The sequence below is a fragment of the Aythya marila genome (assembly GCF_965140915.1).
Source record: "Aythya marila genome assembly, chromosome: 3".
NCBI lineage: Eukaryota > Metazoa > Chordata > Aves > Anseriformes > Anatidae > Aythya > Aythya marila.
Window position 1 is genome coordinate 80,670,108 of NC_139044.1, and position 22,602 is coordinate 80,692,709.

The 22,602-nt window shown below is 40.3% G+C and overlaps 1 protein-coding gene across 2 annotated transcripts in view; it reads right to left on the reverse strand.

The window, feature by feature from the left end:
- The window catches only part of ARHGAP18 (Rho GTPase activating protein 18), a 63,892-nt gene that overhangs the window by 34,764 nt on the left and 6,526 nt on the right, over positions 1-22,602 (reverse strand). Inside the window, exons 1-2 of one of the 2 annotated variants that reach the window (XM_082755884.1) lie at positions 3,458-3,560; positions 1,885-2,084 (exon numbers count right to left, since the gene is read on the reverse strand). In XM_082755884.1, coding sequence (XP_082612010.1) covers positions 1,885-2,062 — 178 coding nt within the window. In that variant the 5' untranslated portion in view covers positions 2,063-2,084; positions 3,458-3,560. Of the gene's footprint in view, positions 1-1,884; positions 2,085-3,457; positions 3,561-22,602 lie in introns of those variants that run through there. The other variant, XM_082755883.1, reaches the window with a different exon arrangement.

A 22,602-nucleotide genomic window follows, 5' to 3' on the forward strand; every position in this document is an offset into this window, starting at 1 on the left:
AATACAGATTGCTATGGGACAATTTTTGTCATAACTGACAGCACTTCTATTAAATCATATACCATTTTACAAAAGTTACCTAGATACAAATGTGTATGGGAAAGCCTGAAAGCCTCTGATCATTGCTGCTTCATTGATTTTTAGTTCAAACCTCCATCTTTTTAGCTCCTTTACTGACATGGTTCTGCCCAGTTTTCTCAATGCATTAATCCTACATCTCTCCACTAGCTCAATTTAATGAAGGACAAACCAGGTTACAGGAGTCACCTTAATGCTATTTTTTAATCAGTTCTTACAACATGCTCTCCAGACTGCTGACAGCCCATAAAATGATTGTTGCTTTAGTCTTACAGCTGGTAAGGCATCCTTCCTTGACAGATCACTGCACATGAAGGAGAAAAAAGCCACTAAATACAGTCACCTATGGCAAAACTTCCACTTCTGAAATAAGTATGTCTCTAATAATACCTTTTTAAAATATATATATATATATTGACACTAATTTCTGTCAGTAGCAGTCTAGTTTGTGCTGAATGCCAACCACCCTCTCAAACTTTCAAGCAACATTTCAATGTACAAGCTATCTAAAAGTGCTTCTAAGCAGGCCTGTCAACTTCACTACTGACTGTAGTTTCCCTCAGTGCCCAGTATGCATGTATGTCTGAGGGGGTATATGAGTATTAACAGCGTTCAGAAAACAGATACAAAATTTTAAGTATGAATTTTGCAATGGCTGTGCCACCAAATCCTGACTCTCTAACAACTCACAGATTTTGGTATTAGGGCTAAGAAAGGAGGTCTATGCCTATTCTCCACAGCAGACCTGAGCAAGGCATACCTTGTCTCTCCCCTGCCTTGCCTTTGCATGGCTGTGTCTCAAGCCCCCTTCCTGGCCAGCCCGTGGGCCAGATGCAGTGTCTCACACGTTCAGGAGCATTCGTTCAAATGAGGTGCTACACATAAGGCAAGGTGTGCAGCACAGCAACATCTGTTCAAGCTCATCAACTCAGCTGAGCTGAGTTTGGCTTCATGCTTGGGCTTCGTGCCAGCGCTGCCAGATTCAGCAGCTGGAGCTGGAGGTAACTAGGGGAAGAAGGCTATATATAAGTAAAAAGGAAATGGTGGGTTTGGGAGTGCAGAGCCTGAAGGCACATCAGCATCACTGAGCTGGAGTAAGAAAAGAGACTCATGCAATGCAGAACAAGCTCTGCTGGAGCCACACGAAAATGCTAAGCTCACCATTTTAATTTATTGAGTCTGTGGCCTTCTTGTAAGAATCAGAGGGGCACATACTGCAGTGTTGAAAAAAAATCTATTTGAGAGAAGAGTGGAATTAAGGATGTTACTTTTCTGTTCTCTGATATGACCAAAAAAAAAAAAAAAGGGGAAATTGCTCAACTTATTCTAAGATCATGCCCTCAGGAATGATGCTTCAGAGACACAAAACCAATACAACTGAACAGACAAAAAAGTTTAGAAGTTACTCACTAAACTTGAGCAGTTAATCATTGGCTTGTGTCCTTTTAAGCATGAGGTTTCAATCCACAAGAGCTACAATAACAAACAACAACTTACACAAAGTAAACTGCAAAATAAGCTTTATGATTCTTACGATCTGCACATACAGGCATCTTTCTCGTTTTCTGCAAATACTGTTTAAAGTAAAGCCAGCCTTTTACTTATTTCTGATACAGTTCACTTTCAGTGCACTGTCTATTTCTGGTGTTATGTATTAGAAGCAACCAAATTTTCAACAGTGCATGTTCAACAGAGCCCCTTTTTTCATCTAAATGTGTTTGGTAGGTGCCATCTCTTGAAATAACACTTAAAGAAAATCCCTAAATCAGCACACTGGTAATCATTCACAACAATATTTTTCATTACCATCTGGCTCTTTCACTACAAGTGCTTCTCGTTCCTCATGATTATTTCTTCTGGTTTCATGGATGTTTTCAATTTCCTTAAAATAATCATCCAAAGACAGTTCATCCAAGGAGTCCTGGGAACCTGAGCGGTCAAATGACGCTCCATCCGGGGTCTTCTTGGAATTGTCATGGTTCATTGTATACTGGCCAGAACGACGGCTATTAACATTAAACAGAAAGCAATTCTTTGTTAGTATTTTAAAATACAGGATATCTTAATACCTCTGAAGGCAGTTAGCAATCAACTGTGTCAAAGTATCAAAGCAAGCTACCACCAACAAGCAAACCAAGATATTTAAAATTACTTTCAGTATCTAGAATATATTTTGAATTTAACCTTCCTGCTATACATATCCCCCAATCTGGAATGTCACAGGAGTCTGTTTAAAGAAGAAATAACAATTCCGAGTTCTGGTAATCGTAGTTATATCAAATCTCTAATTCAACTCGCAACAGTCAGTTCTACTAACTTCATGGTATGTATCTTCCCAGCACAACTGTTCATGAAGAATTTTTGAAAAGCACTTTTCTTCATGAGTAAGTTCTTATAGCTTGACAGTACCCCTAGGTTTTGCTTTGCTTTTCTATTTCTCTCTCTCTTTTTTTTTTTTTTTTCTCATGTTTAGCCTGCTACCTATGACGTTAATTATAAGTGTGAAAGGACAAAGTAGAAGTACTGAAGTTATGGTTTGTGAACTGGTGAGTCTAAATGTCTGATCAAGGTTACTCTTTGTTTCTTTCTATCTTGCTTCCTCTTTGACTGAAAGCCTACCATTTTTATAGTTTGATGTTACCAGTTTCCAGTACACCCTGCAAAATGTATCTTCAGAAAGCAATCTTTCATCTTAATCACAGCTGCCATTAGAAAAACAAAACCAACAAGCCTAAACCTCTAGGTCTAATCTTGACCCCGTTAAGCCACGGGCAAAAATTACCAGTGGTCCAGCAAAGAACTCATCTTAAAAAGTGCAAAGGTTGTTATGACGTAACTGAAACTGCAGGTCATCCCTAGAGTCAAATATACCAAAATAGAAGCCACAAACTGATTTATAGTATCATAAAGAACATGTGGATTACAGGATTAGCAACCTCATCTAACTTCAAAATTGGTCCTACTCTGCATGGAGGCAGACTGGACCAGATGACCTCTAGCAGTCCTTTCTAAATCAAGGTACTCCACTACTACGCCAGTATATCCAAATTCTTCCTTGTATTAAAAAATACTAAGTTCTTAACACTTCAGGAACAGTTTCAGATGTATTTCATGCCTGAATTTCTCTCCATATTTAAAAAAAGCAGGGTTATATTTGGGGTTAAGTAATAAATATCAGTTATCCCAAGAGAAAAACACAGCAAAAATCAAACTTTGCACATTTATTGCAATGTAAACCCAGTAAAGTAAGTCAGTCCTACCTTCCCATTTGGGTGACTTTGCAAGTTTATCTAGAATTAAAACAAAAGGACCTAGTTCCTACGTTTTATCTTGGGACAACTGACCCTTTTTAGTTACCCCTAAGTAAGAAAAACCATACCTTTCTCTCGAAGATAAGCCCCTTGTGTGTCCAGCTCACAGATCCTTTCACACCATACGTGCTTGATTCTCTGATAAGAAATCCTAACTATATGGACTTTGCCTTTAAAGGTAAAGAGCCTTATGGAACCACTATCAGTTTCCACCCGCCCTACCTCTCTGCTCCAGATACAAGTTAATAAATGACGATGAATTACGAAGATAATATGCACCCCAACACCATTCGGGATCCTGTCCCTACATGAATGCCCAAGAAAAAATACATAAAGGAGAATTAGGCTTGTGCCCCAATGGCAATAACAACACCTTGCAGTGAGTGCTGACCAGTAAGTACAATTTCTCCATGCATCTGACTTGGTCCTTAACCCTTTCCTTATAGACGTGTCCTGTTCCTGGTCTGGGCTGCTTGTGAATCCAACAGCAATTATGTAAAATGATGGGCATAGAGGTACGTCAAAAGCATCCTCAGAAGCCGGAGCAGGGGCAGTGCAGCCACTCGGAAAGCTGGCTGGGCTTTCAGGCATGGCTCAGCCTTCCTGCCTCAGACAGCCAAACATGCTGGATCCTTCCCAGGAGCAGACTCTGTACATTTGAACTGCCGAGAAAGGGAGGTCAGATTGCAGCTTATCGTCTCTCTCTCCGGTCAACCATTCAAAGCTGCTTGGCAGGTTTTTGGTGGCCTTTCACCTTTGGAACAACAACCTGCTCCGGCTGACCCACCTCTGCTGAAATTTAACCACCGCCATGCACCATGCAAATGGGAAAGCCAACAGACAGGATAGAGTAAAAGCATGCACTCTGGGGGCACTCTGCCAATTTGAGGTATGATCATCTGCAGCAGGCCACACATCCAAGGAAATGCTCATCCTGTCCTTCCAGAAAAGGAAGCTCCTTAGCTTCCCCAGATTAAATCACACCTCAGAGAAGAGAAGACTGTGCCCTGAAATGCACAGCTGGCATCTGGCACAAAGACTCAAGGCCATCTTCAGGGTCCCGTGAGCATTTACTGCATATCAAAAACACTCCCTTAATTCTCAGAGACTGCACCCTTCAATGACAGCTCTCGAGTTTGCTCTAGATGAACAAATGTAAGCTCCTTTTCTTCTAAGGCTTTCCACAGCCCAACCTCTCCATCTCCCGTTGATGAATCAGCACAGCACCTCCCAGCTTTGCCCAGGCCATAATGCCGACCGGCACTATGAAAGCCATCACTGAGAAGCACGTGAGCAACCAGGAAAGACTCCTGAGAAATGCTTGCATGGAAACGTCACTGCTCTGCTACGAATCTCTCCTCCACCTTCCATTTAGCCTTCAGGCCTACTAAAGCTATTGGGCCAGAGGTGGCAGCACTCGGGCTGTTCAGGAGCTGAGGCCGCAGATCATCACGCTGCTCACACCCTCCTCACTCCTCCTTTTTATTGCCTGGTCTGACGCTATCAATCTGCTAGCTCCAATTTCTGTTTAGGTGGCGAACCCTTTCAAAGCCATCTTGTTCTGCACGTCTCCACACCCACAATTAACATTTCTATGGGCCAGGACATAAATAGGCTCACGTTGCAAAAGAAAATTCCTAAAACCTCAGCTGATAAAGTAGGTCAGATCTTCATGCACTTTGCTTGGTTCCAGTTTCTTTGCATGTCCTACAAGAGAAGGATGCCAGTGAAGCAGTATTTGGTGTGTATGTAATCTGCACGGCAATGGTGCCAGGCATCCTCATCTCTGCCTGTCCTATAACCTCTGGGCAAAATAAGGCACAACCAAGAGGAAGAGCCACTGACAATAATGAGCACACCTTGATACCATATGGTTGGCATAGAGGAAAAAGACAAAAAAAAAAAAAAAAAAGCACAATAAAGGTTGTCAATTAAGATTTTCATTTTTACATATCTATCGACAAGACCAAAACATGGGACTTCCAATGAGACTTTCTGATAAATTCAATCCTTTTTCAAAAATACACTTAGCAAGCACTAGTTGTGTATCAAAAAATAAAAACACATAGGTGGGAACAAGTTACAATCAAGAAAAAAAGAGAGAAGGGGAAAAGCAATATTAGAATCATCTTAGTAAGAAGATTCTAAACAACCTAGAAGAAAGACATTTAAAAAAATATTTCATCTCACATTGACAGTGAGATTCATAAAATATCAAGCTTGAAAAATTATCAGTAGGAAATAAACACAGTCCAATTAAAAAAAAAAAAAAAGAAGTCCAACTATTACTCTGGCTGCAGGAAATATGGAAATATGTCGCTTCTCCAGCATGTTCTGAGGTTTTCAGTTGTTCAGCTTTTCTGCTTAAAATTTGAAGAACTGCTGCTTTCCACATGTACTTTCAAGGAAACCTCTTTTCTTCCCCCCAGAAAATGTAAACCTCTGCTAATAAACACAGTCACTTAAACTAATTTTCAAACTTATTTAGCATTCCAGATTACTAAGTGGTAAGCTCACTCTCCAACAGGTTTTCCCCAGAAAACACTTGTTTCCATTAAGGTCTTAGCTAACAACACACTTGAACTCCATTAAAATCTTATTAACATCTATTTCTAATTACTAGTAAATAGTTCACCCTCCAGATAGCTTTACAGGGCGTAGTGTAATACTCGCATTTCCAAACTATACAGTCAACTCTGACCTCTGAAACTCAGACACATGCTCTTCACAGTCGATAAAGATTTTTGCCTACTTATCTCAGTACAAAACTGAGCCTCCCAGTAGAAAACCCATTCTTCAATATAATTAAACATTCCTTGATTGCAGTCTCTTACCAGAGATATCTTCTTATCCCACCCACCAGAGATGCATTTATTTATTAGGAACATGAAGGATGTAAGACGAGGCACTCCAGCTCTTCCAGAGGGGAGCCATTAAAAACAATTCTTGTAACAAACGCCGCTCGTTATACACTTCGTAGAATTATGAGGACACAATTTATATGGAAAGAAACCAGATTTGGATTATTTCACTAAGCACTGAGAAGCCTCATGTTGTGGCAAGTACTTACCAGAGAAGAATTGTATGTAAATATTTTCTTAGGCCTTTCTTTGGTGACCAACTGCTTCCTTTCTCAGCATGCAAGAAAATGTGACCCTTCACATTAATCACTGTTTTACACAGTTAAAAAAAATCTTCTTCAGGTTCTGTCAGTCTGAGTTTTAATTCATCAATAGCCACTTTATACTGTAATTGTATTTCTTCCCCACAAAAATCTTTCCTATGAAATCTTAACCTCCCGTCTGTTTCATTGCACATTTAGCAGTTCATAGCTGATACCTATCACAGGTAAACCACACTAACTGATTAATCTCCAGCTGTTAAAGTGCACTTTCACTGGTGTTACTGATAAATTCGGTTCAAGGAAAGCTAATTTCACCTTTACTTCCATTCTTCTCCCTTAAGGAATATGGATTATGTTGTATTTTAAAACAGTGAGTGATGAGGAAAAGATAGCTTTGTCATTCCTGCAGTACTAGCCACTAATTCTGGAACTGAGTATGATCTTTCTTTCTGCATCACTATGCAAGTATAATAATTGTATGGTATCCCTATATACTATATATATGGATGTATATGCATATACAGATGTGTAAATATACTAAAAGGTGGTCGATGTGTAAATATACTAATAAATATACAATATATGTGTAAATTAGATGTGTAATACACTAAAAGGTAGAAATGCTAAATGCAAGAATGTTCATAGTCAGAAAAACTAGGGGATACATTGGTGAACCAAACAGAATAGCTTAACAGTTTTGAAAGAGAAGTGGAGTTCCTCTGACACTATTACTACAGGAAAGGTCACTGACTACAGTAAAGGACAAAATCCAGCTTCTACAGGCTGTGTGAACATAGAACAGAAAAACTCCAGTCCCTATAATCTGTCATTTTCTTCCTGAAAAAAATAAAATAAAATGCAAGAATGGATGAAATGCAAGTGAAAGGGAGGAGTGGGAAACACTTTTTCTAAACTTAAATTGTGAATTTCTATAGTGATCTTTTCTTCCACCTGTTTTTCACAAATATTTGAATAAAAAATTCAGGCCTCATTCATTCCCAAATAAAAACTGTCACAACTATAGAAGTATCACAGCTGAAACAGGGGAAGAGACCACCTGATTAACTACTGAGTTTTGATTAGGATTAGTTTGGATTTGGCTTTTGGGGGTTAAACAAACATGGTCCTTTTACACAGCTGCCTAACAAAGCCTATGGGAGTCTTAATATTGTCTTCAAACAGGCTCTATTAGTTAACTTTTGTCACTGAGAACAATGAAGAAAAAAGAAAAAAAAAAGCATTGCACTAGCAAGCAATATAATTACTTGTCAGACTGGATTATTACATCTACTAAAACTGTACGCTGAAAATACAATCTTCACATTCTTGACCTTAAAAGCTTCTTTAAGTAAGCCTGGCCATAAACCATTGCTATTGGGGTTCTGGTACACGCACCATGTTGAGCACCACAGCCACTTTAAACATACTGTGTCACCCCCATAAAACAGCACTTTGCTGACTACAGCTATAAGTCAGCAGCAACTTCTGAAACGCCCAAGCAAATAGAGTCATCACTTCCAAAGCCAGTGTCCATTTGGCCATTTCCATAAAAGCTATTAATAGCAGCATTGTAGACCCAGTACACCATACTTCAGCTGATACTGGGGGTCACTGGTGCTGAGCATCATACAAACCCACGGTTAGAGTTAACAACCTGATAAACAAGGTACACAAAGGCTGTGAGAAAGGAAAAGAGGGGTGGGTACTTGGCCTGAAGAGCTGAAGCATGCTATTCAAATTCATTGTGCAAATCAGTGACACAAACAAGAATAATACTCGGATCTCTGGAGTCTTTCTCTTTCCCCATGGACCAGTGAGCTTTAAAGATTGAGATCTGACCCACAGTGAGCTGCAAGGCAGATAAAAGGAAGCACTTTTGCTGTGTGTTTGTGATAAACTCCAGCACCACGTCTATAAATAGAGCAGCTCTCTTAAAACAGACTTATCTTGTCTGTTACAAAGGAGCGACAAAGTTAAGAGTGATTCTCATAAGTAATTTTTAGTTTGTACAAAGGCTAAGTAGATTTAAACAACCAATGAAAACAATTTTTTTTTTAAAAAGCAACCTTTGGGTACTGTGACCCATTTTGGTAACTAATTACTGAGCAAATCACATGCATGGGATGCTGAGCTCTTAAATATAAATACAGGACTTCCCAAGTCCTTTGCGAACTTAATGAACAATGAAAAAGATAAGGAGAGGGAAACAATGTGGTCTCCAGTCCAACTTTACATCCCAAGAGCTGCACTACAGAAGCAAGGGACTAAGAAAAGCTCCCCCATCCCTCTCCTCCTTTCAAGAAGCCAAGTAGCACTACAGGGAAAACAGACTTCCCATCTGAATTAACTAGGAACGCCCTAATCTAGTGGTTGCAGCAGTTGCCTGGCTGGAGCATCCCATTCTCTGAGATGCCTGCCTGGGAAGTGACCTACAGACCCTCCCACAGCCACGGCACCTAGCAGAGGCATTCTCATCTTTCACAGTTTCTAGACAAAGCTAGACAAACAACCCAAATGATCAGCTACAAAAATAAAGACCTTGATTCCAAGAACATGTTAAATCAATAATATTTATTATTAAATCACTTATTCTAATTGGTTTCTACCTGATCTTTAAGAAATTTAAAGCAACCCCTCAGCAATACATAATGAGACCCAAGTCTGGACAGTGATATCCAATACAAAGATATTTCTCACCCCGTTTAAAGTGCTTCCTAAATTTTAGAAGGCATTACAGAAACTTCAGCCTGAGCTTGAACTTCTGCTTTTTATTCTAGCTTAGATCTTGCCATTTGTTGCAGCAACTGCATCCTTTTCTTCCCACCTCTTCTAATTCTTGTTCTTTCTATGACTTACCACACTCTCCTGCAACTTGGTATTTTCAAAAAGCCATAAAGGACAAAGATAACAGTAACAAACCAACATCCAGTATTTTCGGTGAACTGACATTCAGCACTCCTTTTCCCACAACTTAAGACTTTTCTTATAGCTACTTTATGACCTTATGGGAAATTCTGAATGTCAATTGTTACCGAACTTGCACAGATCCCCCTTATGCTCCAAAGAAAAGCTAGAGAAGTAGGAAGTGAGGCAAAGTTCTGTTCCCCTTCCAGAGAGTACAAAGTGATTTCAAAGAGGGTGTAAAACAGAGCTAACTTTCTAAGTGAGCACAAAAAGGGCTGAGCAAGGAGAATTGGGTCTCTTAGGATTTCTTCTAATACCTTCAGCTGCTGCTACTACCTGCTCAAAACTGTAGAGATTAGGGAAAAAAAAAAAAAAAAAGAGCTGTCATTTTAAACACCTCTATAAATAATAAATGCCAAACTTAGGGCTGCCAGACTACAGGCCTAAAAAGTATATATATACACACACATACACTATACTGTTTCTTGACATATCCTCATTACTGTACTATTTATCCTATACTGCTTCCAGATACATCCTCATTATATTTAAGTAAGATTTTACCTTATTGAGCATGACCTTTCCCTCTCCTTTCACAACCCCAACCTGTCACTGCAGAAAACAGGAAGGAAACTGTAGCAATAATCAGAATACTGTACCTATTATTGTGGCAACTATTAGAATATTACACTTACTATTCTAATCCACTACACCAAAGATAGGAGAGTGCAGATACTATGCCAAAAACTAATCTGCCCGAACTATATGCAACATTTCTTAGCTAAGAAGATTAAAATATTTCATGACATTTCCTTTAATAGGACATCTTGTTCCTACAGAGCCACTTAGACTCCATCTATATTCTACTTCTGATTAGGTAAATTATAATTATGGTAAACTGATATACATACGCACTCTATCTAAAATGGTGTATAGATTACTGGCCTCTGTGTTTGTATACGTGAAATAATTTATTATCAAAACAGGTGTTATAACTGTAACAGATACGCTTTTAGAACATTTGCAAAAAAAATAAAAGTTATTTGATTTGCCATTCCAGATTCTTTAGTGATAAATGTGATCTTGTTCCACTTCCCAAAAAAAGAGAATTACAATTCTGGATTGAAAACTGCAGCCATGAAGCCAGTCCCCCACAAAATGACAAAACTAGTTGCATTTCCCCGTTTTTTGGTGACTGTTGTATTCCAGTGTCTGTACTGTTCAACAGTCTCAATGCAGCCTTTTAGCTTTTATTCCGCGACCATAAAATACAGACACCTGCTTATATTATATGTTCTCTACAACTCTCATGCTGCTTATTGGAAAAAATATTCAAATACATCATATACATTTTTAAAGTACACTTTTTGTGTAATCTTCTAAGAGAACCACTGTAACTAATCTTCCAACGAAGAGAATAAAACCTGTGTGAGATTACTTCAGGCTCTACAAATATCAAAGAGTATAAAATAAGAAGTGAAATAGATACAGTATTTGTAATTCCATTATTGAGAGGCACAGAGGGGGAAGATTTAAATAATTTATTTTTCTTTTCACAGTGGAAAAAAAAATAAGGATGTCAACAAAGCCTGATTTAAGCTATCCTGGCAAATACCACGGCCATCTACTAAAGAACAGCTACAGCCATGAAATGATATCAGAGGCACTTTTGTGCCTTTAAAAGCAATTAGCTCTTTAAAAGCATTAGCTCTTACCATGTTAAAAGACCTATTAATTAGACCTATAACCCTGTTAGTTACTAATATAAAGCCTACAGCACAATTCAGTCATTTTGTTTATGCTTGAAGGAAGTTGGCACACATTCCCAGTCACTTTATTACAACATAATCCTTACATTCAGTATAAACTGTAAATGAATTTGCATGAGCGTCCCCAAACAGCAGGCAAGAAAAGCCATGCAAGAGTCTCAAGACATTTCGTAAGGAAACTGTTCTCATTAACCAAGCAAGCCACCAATGAGACTAAGTGGGTATGTGTACAAAAGCTGGAAGAGACTGCCTGCAGAAATAACCACTGACAAGGCAGGATACGGGCCTGTCCAGAAACAAGCCAAGTGCCAACAAGGTCAATAAATACCCATAAAGGCAAGAGGACAGGGGGGAGAGAGGCCTCAAGGGCACTGCTAGGGACATGCAGCGTGGGCTAGGTCAGGTTCAAGGATCAGGAAGAAGGCGTTTGCAACCCAGCCTCCTAGGCCAAAGGACATCAGTTTCAAAAGTGGTCACTGTGGTTTCACCTGCTCTTGGAGGAGCAAACACACACAAAAAAAAAGCTGTGTACATATGTTACTGCACATGAGACAAACATGCTTGGTGGAACATCTCTACTAGGTGCCACACAGAAAGTGCCACAGCAAAGGCAGAGGGCAACGCAAATTGCCCTGATCCAGCTGTGTCTTTCACATGGCCCCTTCCCAAACAGCCCCTGTCACCTCAGCAGAAGAAAAGAGATTGAGAAAGGCCCCCACGCACAATTCTCACATTTTGTGTTTGAGGGTAACTGCTAAAAAGCCAGGACTCTCCAGAACCTTTGCAACTTCTCCTTTCCTACCCCATCCCTTTTTCTAAGCAGATTCCCAGGGAATACCTGCTGCAGGGATGTAGCAGCTAAATTGCGGGCAGCCCTCTCTGTCACATGCACTAATGAGCACTTAGAAAGGCTTGGTGTCCTATGACCCAGCAGGAACCCCACTAAAGAAAAAAAAATACATTAATATATTCCCCCCCACCACCTCATATAGCTGATAGCCTCTGCATGTCAGCAGACAAACAGGGAAGCAGAAAGCTTCTCAGAAGCACAGATTCTGTCCTTCTCTCCCCCCCTCTGCTACCATCTCTGTTTTCCAAATATTGGCAGAAAAAGCATAAAAATGCAATTTTTTTCCAACCAAGCTCTCTGCAAAGCTTTAATGGTTTTTGTATGAAAAAAAAAAATCCATCCTTTTACTTACAAATTAAGTATACAGATGTACAGCTACCAATTTGAATATGCAAATGCTTTCATGTGCAGGTTTGGAAACTAGCAAGAACCATGTCATGAAAGCCTGGTCTGTAATTTAAGAGCTCTGGCTGCTCAATTGTTTCACTCCCACAGCTTAGAAAAAACTTTCCATGTTCAGTGGAAATGTCCTCTAATCCAGAATGGAGGTGACACCGAAGAAGACGCAACAGGTTTTCTGATGTCCAGTTCGCAAGAAGCAATGGGCAGTAATTACCGAGAGTAAATTCATCTCTTCTCATAGTTTGGGTCTCCCTCGCTGGGATGTCACCAGCCACTTAATGACTGCTACAGCCTTCACAACTGCGCTTTCTGGTAACGAGGTCTGGGCATCAGCACTGGAATACAATGACAGAACTTCCAACAGCAAGGTCTGAAAAGAGGCTTTGTTTTGTTCCATGAGAGGGGACAAGCAAAGAGAACACAATAGAAAATAAACGATAGGGGCAAAAACAGAGAAGAAACAAATGCTGGAAATTAAGAAAAATTAAACAGAAAACATGCAGAGTAAATAACCAATTATTTAATAGGACCAACTATTCAAAATGAAAAATAAACCTTACAAAATAATCCTGTATGTATTTTGTTATTAGTTGGTCTAGAATTTTACACATATAACCCTTGTTTTTCCTGTTTCCTCTAAAAGCATTACATTCTGATTTTATTTTTTTTGGAACAAACAGACTCTTCCATGTGGGCACATGGGCAGCAAGTTCATCAAAACTTAACACACTTGTGGAAGATGATGTCAGAAGGCAAGAGGGAACGTTCAAAACTGTTCAGAAGGGGAAGGCTGATAGTCACAGCCTGCAAAGGTTGTTGGCTCTGCAGCTGAAAGAAATGTGCTGCTTTGTAAAATAAGGAATTACATGTTTTAAGAATTATAGAGACTAAAGAACAAAAGAGTTCTTATCAACTTTAGTTTAAACTACATTTATTAAAACAAGGGTGCGGCCAAGGACTGCAAGAATTCTGGGATTTAAGTATTAACTACTGCTATTAAATTAAAAAAAAATGCTTTATAAATAAAAGATAATTCTTAACAGAAGTTGTTTAGGAAAATTGTTTGTTTTACTTCCTAACCAACACCCCTTTCTTTACCAGCATCTTACAAACACGAAAGATAACACTTTCTAAATCACCATGTATGTGCTATATATATGTGGTTTTTCAGCTGATAACATTCTCCGTGATTACCGTTCTATTTTGGAAGGTGGCAATTAGTTATATAAAGCAATGCTGTAACAAAGTATCAATCACTCCTTTCAAAATGATTGCATCACTAATATTAGCTGCAACTCTTACCCTAGATGCCCAAAAAAAACACTTGAGTGCAGGGACAACTGCCAGCATAAATGCATGTGAAAAATTATGTTGTACTCTTTTAACTGTCCTGATGTAGCTATAGGTTAAATCCCTGACTTCAACTTTAGACATATTCCTTTGTGTAAACAGGGTAAAAATAACACTTATTTGTAACACTAGGAAGCTATGATTATCAACCCCAGTAATAATCACGGAAAATGAAATACAGTGCTTCATATAAAACACCCTAGAACTCAAATTAGATGCAATCTATATGCCAGTGTTTCTATAAACTCCTATTTTCTTTTGCTGTATGTACATACAGTGTGTACAAAAGAACAAGAAAATGTGATGTGCTCAAGTATTACATTCCATCATTTTTCATTACAGGACCAAGCTCCCAATGCTAGACATCTGTGCTTCACATTACCAGACACATCTACAAATAAATACCAGATGTTTTTATACCAAATCATATGTGCATAGAAAAAAAAATGCTGTGTGCAATATTAAGTCACATGCAAAAATTCCATTCTAATTAATTTGAAAGCATCATATTATGACAGTGGCCCAAGCTTGCAATTCAGAGGAAAGGGAAAGGAGGAAACAGCCAGCCTGAGTGGATGCACAGAGCAGTGACATTTCTAGACAGGGAAGGGAACAAGATCTGAGGCAACACTGAGCAGAAGCTGCAGGGCACCCTGCAAGTCCGATCCTGGCTCCAAACCTGCACTGCCCGACAGCTCTGTCCTGTCCCCATCCCTCACACCACCTTGCCATGTTGGGCACTGGCATTCCAGCTGTGAAGTGCTCCCTGAGGTTCCCTAAGCACTAGGGGTGCACCCTGCGTCACAGCAGAACCAGCACATACCAACAGGGCTGGGGAGGCAGTGAAGGAAGCAAATATCTCAGAGCCTGATCTGAGCAACAAGTACATCCTTCGAGTTCAGACAAGGTGACACAGCTCAGCACCTTCCTACCAGGCATACTAAATTAAAAACATCCTTAATGTTTTCTTGTTGTTGTTGTCTGGTTGTTGTTGTTTGTTTTTTTGTTTGTTTGTTTTTCAATGGAAAATGCATTCTTGCAATCTTGTTTTTTTTGGATACAGGAAATATTTGGATACAAGAAATTTTTTGGATACAAGAAGTAGCCAAGTAGCCAACTAAGTAGCCAACTGTGTCTCAAAAGATAAAGAACAATTCCCTCAGCAAACAAGGCAAAGTCTTACATACTTATGAAGACTGTACAAGTGCCAATAGGTTAACACAGAAATGGAAGCATACACTTGTTAGCATCAAAGGGGTTTAAAAGCTACAGTGTAAGTTAACAAAACAATGGCAAGGGAACTATAAATCTCATTCAGAAGTTAACCAATTAGAATGATTTCTAATGCCCTCTAAAAATAAATGACCTTTTTTTTTTTTTTAACAAGTATATACAATATTGTCTCAAATGAGGTAACACACTGAAGTTGTCTCTTCCACAGAGTGCCCCGAGTAATGCTCTTCAGATGCAATTCCTTCTCTGTTCACGCTGTCTTCACACCAGAGCAACCTTGGAGTGTCCCAGGGCAGATATGCCCAAGGGCAACACCTCCAGGCCATTCCGCCCTTTACAGTAACTTGCAAGGCTCCAACACCACCTTCTGAGCACCCTTCTTGGAGTGCCACAAATCCACAGCCTGAAAAAGCATGTGCCAGACCCTGCGATGTGCCAGATCCCTCCATACTCACAGGCAGGGCTCTTCAAAGACAGCACAACAGGAAGGCAGCCAGCCTGTCACACACCCAGGGTTATTCAGGGGAGATAGAAGGGTATCATTGTTTACTAGGAGAGACAACATGGGAGAGGTCCAGCCACCAGGTCTGTCGGAGGATTGTATGACAATATTTAGCAGAGTCAACTAGATGCAAAACTCAAGCACACCACCTGCTCTGTGCAAGTCACCACCCTCCCAGGCCACAGCAGACAGCATTTCTTTATTCAGAAACAGCGACAGGTCAACATCCACAGAAAGAGCATCAGCATGACTTCAGCACAGTACCTCCACCAACAGCTAGGCTTTCTTCTGATGGAGGTCTCCATCAGACATCCAAGACAATGCTGTGACCCTTTGAGCAGCTAAGCCACCTCTCACAAAAAATCCATTGCCACTGTTTTTTCCTTTCTATTACTCATTCACATTGACACAGCAGAGGACTTGGATTCCCCAGCTGTGCAAAGGACTTAGTCTGGCCCTCGTCATTAGATTTTCAGGACAGTCACATCTGTCTAGCAGTTACCCACATGTGAGTCTGCCACAGCTGTGTATGCCAGCCACCTTGGCTTTCTTCCAAGCTATGAAGCCAGAGAAACTTGGGCAGGAAGACCTTGGTATGTCCTGCAGAAGGAACATGCAAGACATTTTGGTTGTATCTCCTCAGCTTTAATAATTTCCTCAGTATTACGGAGAGCCCACTCAGACAGATGATGACAGGTGGAGTCCCACTTACCCTGCAGCACCAACTTGGTGACAACCATGCAGAGCAGGAGCTTCTGAGAAAGGAAAACATGGGGCATGAGGGATCCTTGGTAAAGGAAAGAAGACAAAGTAACACCCTCTTCTGTTGTCAGGGTCACAGGCCTCCTCCTTAGGACACTAGATGGATGTAGATGCCCTTTAAAAAGCTTGGGACAACTGGTTGTCCCATGGCCCCTCAGTGCAGCAGTACTCTCCCACCCTTCTCAGATGGCAACCAGCTGGAAGCAGGCTGGGCAGCACACGGAGCTCAGACAGCAGCAGTAAGATGGTGGACTTCATGAGGTAAAGTTGCCAAGCTACTGACTGACAGACCACCCTGGTGGACAGCTATTGATGAGGGATACAATAAACTTTGGGAGGAAAGCCTGAGACATGTGTTCTGTACCTCCCAGAGCTAATGAGGCCAGCCTCCAGGCAGCTTTCATATCAATACATGAATGTCTTGCTCCTGATCCAGAAGACGAAAAGGCTCTCTGGGAGTTGCTAGCAATGGGCCTGCATCGCCACATTTGGCAGAGGCAGTGCCAATTCCTGCCTCCAGAAATTCAGCCGTGTCCTGAACACGCCTGAGAGAAACTCTGCTGGACTTGTTCAGCACCAAGCAATGTAACCTAACTTCTGGGACAGACACTGGCCACACCAGTGCACATATGTTTCTGCCTGCCCCCTCCTTCGGAGGAGGCACCAGCCCCTTCTCTCACACAAGCTGCAGCTGGCAGCCACATGCTGGTAGGTAAAATCCACCACGCAGCTGTTGAAGGACAGCAGCAAGCAGGGCCTTACAGCACCTCACTCCATACGCAGTAAAGATTGAAAGGTCCTTGCTAGAGGCACTTGGGGACCTGCTGTGCAGATGCAGACAAAGCATTTTCACCACTTGCATGGCCGTTGGGGGTTCAGTGGGGCCAAAGACCACACTCAATAGCATGCCTCTGGTGTAATGGTATCTTCATATTGAATTCTAAATACCAGCTGAAGAATCCCTGCTTTATGCTTTCACAGTCACAGAAGAATAGCCCATTGTAGCCTAGAAGCTCAGGGGTCCCACCACGAAATGTAGAAGCTGTGGGGATCCTTTTCTCGTGCTGAAAAGGCTATACAAGGGCCAGATGGATTCCATATCATCCTAAATGATATGGAACTTCATTTAAAAGTGACTTAATTTTAAAAATGCTATTGACCAAATTCTGACTGCAGAGCTTTTTACATCTCCTTTAGAGCTCAGCTGTCCCTTCACTGAAAAGATCTTTTGATTCACTGGTGGTTTTCTCCCCATTTATCCATGCTGCTGCAGCCCACCCCTTACGCTGTTCATTATCTCTCATGAAAGTCCCATGCACACACACTCTGAGAAGCCACCACAGATACAGGGAGGATGTGAAAAGCCACCATTGATACAGGAAGGAAAACAAAATGATCACTTTGCATCCAAGTAACACTCAGGTATTTCCAAGACAATGCTTGCAGCAGGAAGATGGTGGATTGCTACAGAATAGGAAGCTTGGAGAAGACCTCTGTTGCTACCAGAAATACAGTGCTTCACATAAAGCACGTTAAACCTCAAATAAGGCACAATCCATTCGCCCATGCTGCTATAAACTCCTGTTTTGTTTTGCCATATGTACATACAGCGTGTACAGAAGCACAAGAGCAATGTTATGTACTCTCAACTACTACCACCTGTGATTGTACACAGATGCAGAAGATGTGCTCCAGCAATTCCATAAACTTGTTGTTGTGTACGGTAAAAATACTTTACACATTACATGCATTATTGCAAGTTATTTCCTTGTTTAAAGTACTACCAATGGCTTCTGGAGACAGCAGCAGCTTGAAATGGGACAAAGGACTGTCTCCAGCTGGCTCAGAACAAGCCACAGAATCAAAACACGATAGTTGAAGATAAAAATAGAAGCTTTAAAGGATTACAATTTCCTCATTGATTACTGTAAGCTGCAGAAATGTTGCTCCTACTTTGAGAAGCATCTGAAGCTTTCAGAGTATGCTTCACTGAACAGTTTTGTTTTTCTACCTTATGTCAAAAAATCTTATTTCATACTAATATTTTGACTGATAAATTTCATCAGTGTTCAGAAGAATCTTAATATAACTTAAACTACTGGTGAGTACAAATTCTTAAAAACAAATGGAAAATAATTCAATTATAAGGAACATATTGGCATAAATGTTTCTTTGAATTCAAAAATGGGGAATGAAATAAAATGGGGAAAGAAATAAAATGAAGGATAAGAAGTATGTTCAGCTTTCTGTAACATGTTCAGTTTCTCATGCCCACAGTGTGGTGGTATAATGGAATAACTTACTTAAATAAGTCACCTAGGAAGCTTTGGATGAAAGTGATAGTTGAATAGCCTTTTTAACTGGAACAATAGTATGTAAAATGAAAAATTGCCCAGTTACCTCTCATTTTTCGACTTCCAGCTTCCCAAATATTCTTATGAACAGGTTTGGTTTGTGGCTTTTTATTTTCTTGCCTTTTTTTCCCCAAAGATCTGACAATATTATGGAGTATCTGGTGAACACCAGAAAACTTTTTCAGTTTTAATAGCTTTTAGGCAGCTGTCCACTTTTTTGAACAAAATATATTAGCATATTCAGACGCAACCTTGGCTTTTCTGTTTAAAAAGAACAATAACTCCTACTAGTGATTTGTGCAAGATAACCTACTTGGAGAAAAAACCTCTAAGCAGTTGAAGCTTTATTGGATCAAAGCTGAATTACAAGTTTATTGGAAAATATCTATGTGAGAATACTCAGAGGGTGAGAAAGAAATAGGATTCAGAAAGCTCCAAGAGAGTAACATGAGAGAGCATAGTACAAAAGGCACCAGTCTTGTCCAGAATCAGAGGCTGTGCACCTGTGTCAACACCACACCACACACAGGGGAAAAAAGAAACGGAAAAACTAAAGACCAACCCGGGCTGAAGGAAAGGTTTCCCAGTTTAGGCTCAAAACACATGAGTGCAGACAACTGTGTGTCTTTGGGGATGGAAGCAACATACCTATCAACCGGGCAGGCTAACACTGGTGCTCAGCTAAGGTCTGGGCACATTGCAATGGCCACGTGCCCCCAGCACATCCTGATGATCTGCCCACTGCAGGGGGCCTGGCATTCAAGGGACAGGGAACACCTCAGTGCTGAAAAGCAACCAATAGCTGGGCTCCAGCCTCCTATGAAAATCTAGGTACAGCATTAGATTATAATACACCATTTGAAAGGTTTGAAAAGACTGCCACGTAAAGTTGCTTATGCTGAATTAGTCTTTGTTGTCCCATCCCACACTGTCCCCTGCCCTTTTGCTCACTGGCATGGTCCTGTGCAGATGTGCTGACCCACTGTCTGGCTCCAGCTGCATTTTTCATACCATCTGCTAGCTGCTAACTGTTACCTACTAATTAACAGCGTATCTTAGCAGCTTCTTCAAAAGTATACAACAGAAACTGAAGTTGTGCCTTTCAGAGATTAAATATATACATATACTTAAATTGAAACTTAACAGAAATCGTAACAGCCTATATCGAGGTCTGTGTTTAGTGAAATCTGCGTCAAATAATTCTGCAAACAAACAGCGAGTGAAAATGTCTAAGAGAATGTGTCCCTCACACTTCCTAAGAGAAGATGACTAAACTTTAACAATCACTTCAAAAGTTCAAGAAAGGCCCCAAAACCAAAAGACTGACAGCATTGCACACGTTTTACTACCATATGTCTTCATAAGCTGTTTTCTGAAGTACGAAGTGCCAAATACCACATTTCACAGCATGAAGCTCATAAAGTTTCCCATAAACTTTCATGAGCATCTTCTACTTACACAGAGAAAAAAAGATCATATTTCAGTTTGTGCTTGTATGCACATAAGAAATTCACACAAATATGTATTTTTCTAAGCTTTAACCTCAAAGCAGAACAAGTATCACAGTGCAAATGTCCTTCTCCGAAAAACGAAGGCAGGAAGAATTTGGGTCACCGGACAGATGCTTGAACATTTTAATTAGTGCATAATATTTTTACTGACATTTGTAATAATGTCTTATCATTTAATGCCTTAGTCTCTTTTACCCTTATATTATAAAATATTACTGTGATGGAAAGTTAGGTTGTGTTTCTTATAGGAAATCCTATGAGTAATTCTGACTATTCTTATTTACGATACTGCTTCAATGTACTTACTGCGTGCACTATGAAACTAAAGCGACCTTACTAGTGCAAAGTTCAGAGCAAAGAAAGGTGTGTTTAAACAAGGCATCAATCAGCAAACTTTCACAAGCTTATCAACTAATAACCAACTACAATTTAGAAGTTGCGATTTAATTTACCTCATTACAGCGTGTGGGAATCAAAGCTGGCGTTTTGTTTCTTTTTTGAGAAGCATGCTGCACTGTGCAATTAGCACATGGTGAGGGGAAGGCAAGCTCTCCACAGCTCCGTAGTAAGGGTGTTGGTGCTCCACAGTATTCCCCACCAGGGAACGCCACTGGATCCCAAGGATCTCTCCTCGTGCTGCAACGTGCCTTTTGCAGGCAGAGGACATGCACACTACTGAATCACCGAACGGCATGAGTCAGGGCAAAATTAGCCAGAGGTTAAGTTTACACCAGCTTTAGAGTGGCTGCTAAAGGACAAAATGTACCTGAACTGACTAAAAACCTGCCAGTACAAAGCTAAGCCACCAAATTATCTTTTTAACAAATCTGAACTGATAGAATTAAATTATATCCCATTAACGTCTTACAAGATACGGCCATAGCCAGTACCAGGACTCATAAAAATGAGTTCTCTAGTCAAATCACAGCCCTATAATGAACACATTAAGCTGACACAGATGTAGGCTGCTGCCAGAGGGTTCTGTCAAATCCTTCCTTTTCTGTGGGTTTCTATAACTTCCCTTGTGTCAGCACTATCACTGATGCAGTCACTTGCTGAGTCAGGTTAAGAAACCAATCTGTCTAAAAACAACTCTTGTGAAAAATACTGCTTTCAGATGGACTTTTTTTTTTCTTGATCCAGCTCAGCCTCGTTCGATCAGACCAGAAATGTCAATGCCAGGGCAAAGAAAAAAAAAACATATAGGTGAAAGGTGGAAGGAAACTCCATTTTCAGTGATGTCCCCACTCTTTTCAGCTCATCCCAGCCTAATTGGCCGTAACCTGCACCACTGTCACTGCACATCAAAACTTCTGCTGATCTGAACCCTCTGAGGCTTCTGAGATGAAAATAAAAAGTTTCAGTAAGTAGTAAATATCTCCTGAGATAACAGTTTGAATGGAACAAGAAGATGTTTCTCAAGACTACTGGCATATAGGCTCCTCAGAAGATGACGCAGCTTAGCAGAACACAGCCACCCTCTGAGAACAGGAACGATGGGAATGATTTTTCCCACAAAAGCAATGCTGTTACTAGTGTTCCCTTACCTGGCTATGGCAAAGGAAATCACAAGGTGAGGCTCCAGAAGCTGCACTAAGAATGTCGTTAGACCTATAATCCTCTTAGCAGCTGCCAAGAGAGAAAGCATTTTCCACTGGCCCATGGTAACCATAGCTCTGGTCTCCCACTGTGACTGCTAAATGAGTACTGGCTTTGTAGATGAGTATTCACCAGTACTTCCTTGCTGTTGAGCAGCTGAGGCTTTCACTTACTGCACCAAGTTCCTTCCTTTGTATCTGGGATCACAAGCTCATGACCATGGCTGTAACCACAGTTGCTATATCACCCCTTGGGTGATACAAACACGCAAGAACTTCCCGTTTTTTTTTGTCCAGTTACAATCTAGCTTTGCACTCTCTCAAACTAGTCACAAATCTCTGTTATCTCTTGATATAGTATACTCCTGGACCTTGATGTTGTATTTTACTAAAAGCAAAGAATTTCTCATGGAGGGAACATTTCAACAGTAGCCTCAAGTCCAGCCAACTATTGTTCTGATGATTACACAGCAATCAGCTAAAAATAATCAACTGATTAAAAATAATAAAAAAAATAAACATTTTACTAAGTGCCATATCACTAAATGTTGACAAAACAATTCTTACACATCCTCTTAAGTATTCTCCTGGTTTTCAAACAGGAAGTAAAGTTAAAACATCTAACTTCCCTAAGTCCAAGTGAAAGCTGTCCGGGTGATTTAGGGACTGGTGGACAGGAAGAAGAGGTAGTCTGAGGAGTGGCAAATTGAGGATTTGTACTGATGCTAAGTCAAGCAAAACACACCAACTGTTCTGCTGCAGTTTGGCACTGAGTATGCATGATGAGATATTTATTTATGTGCTGAAGACAGCATTATTCTTACCTTGTTACTTTCTCATGTGTGAGATACCTT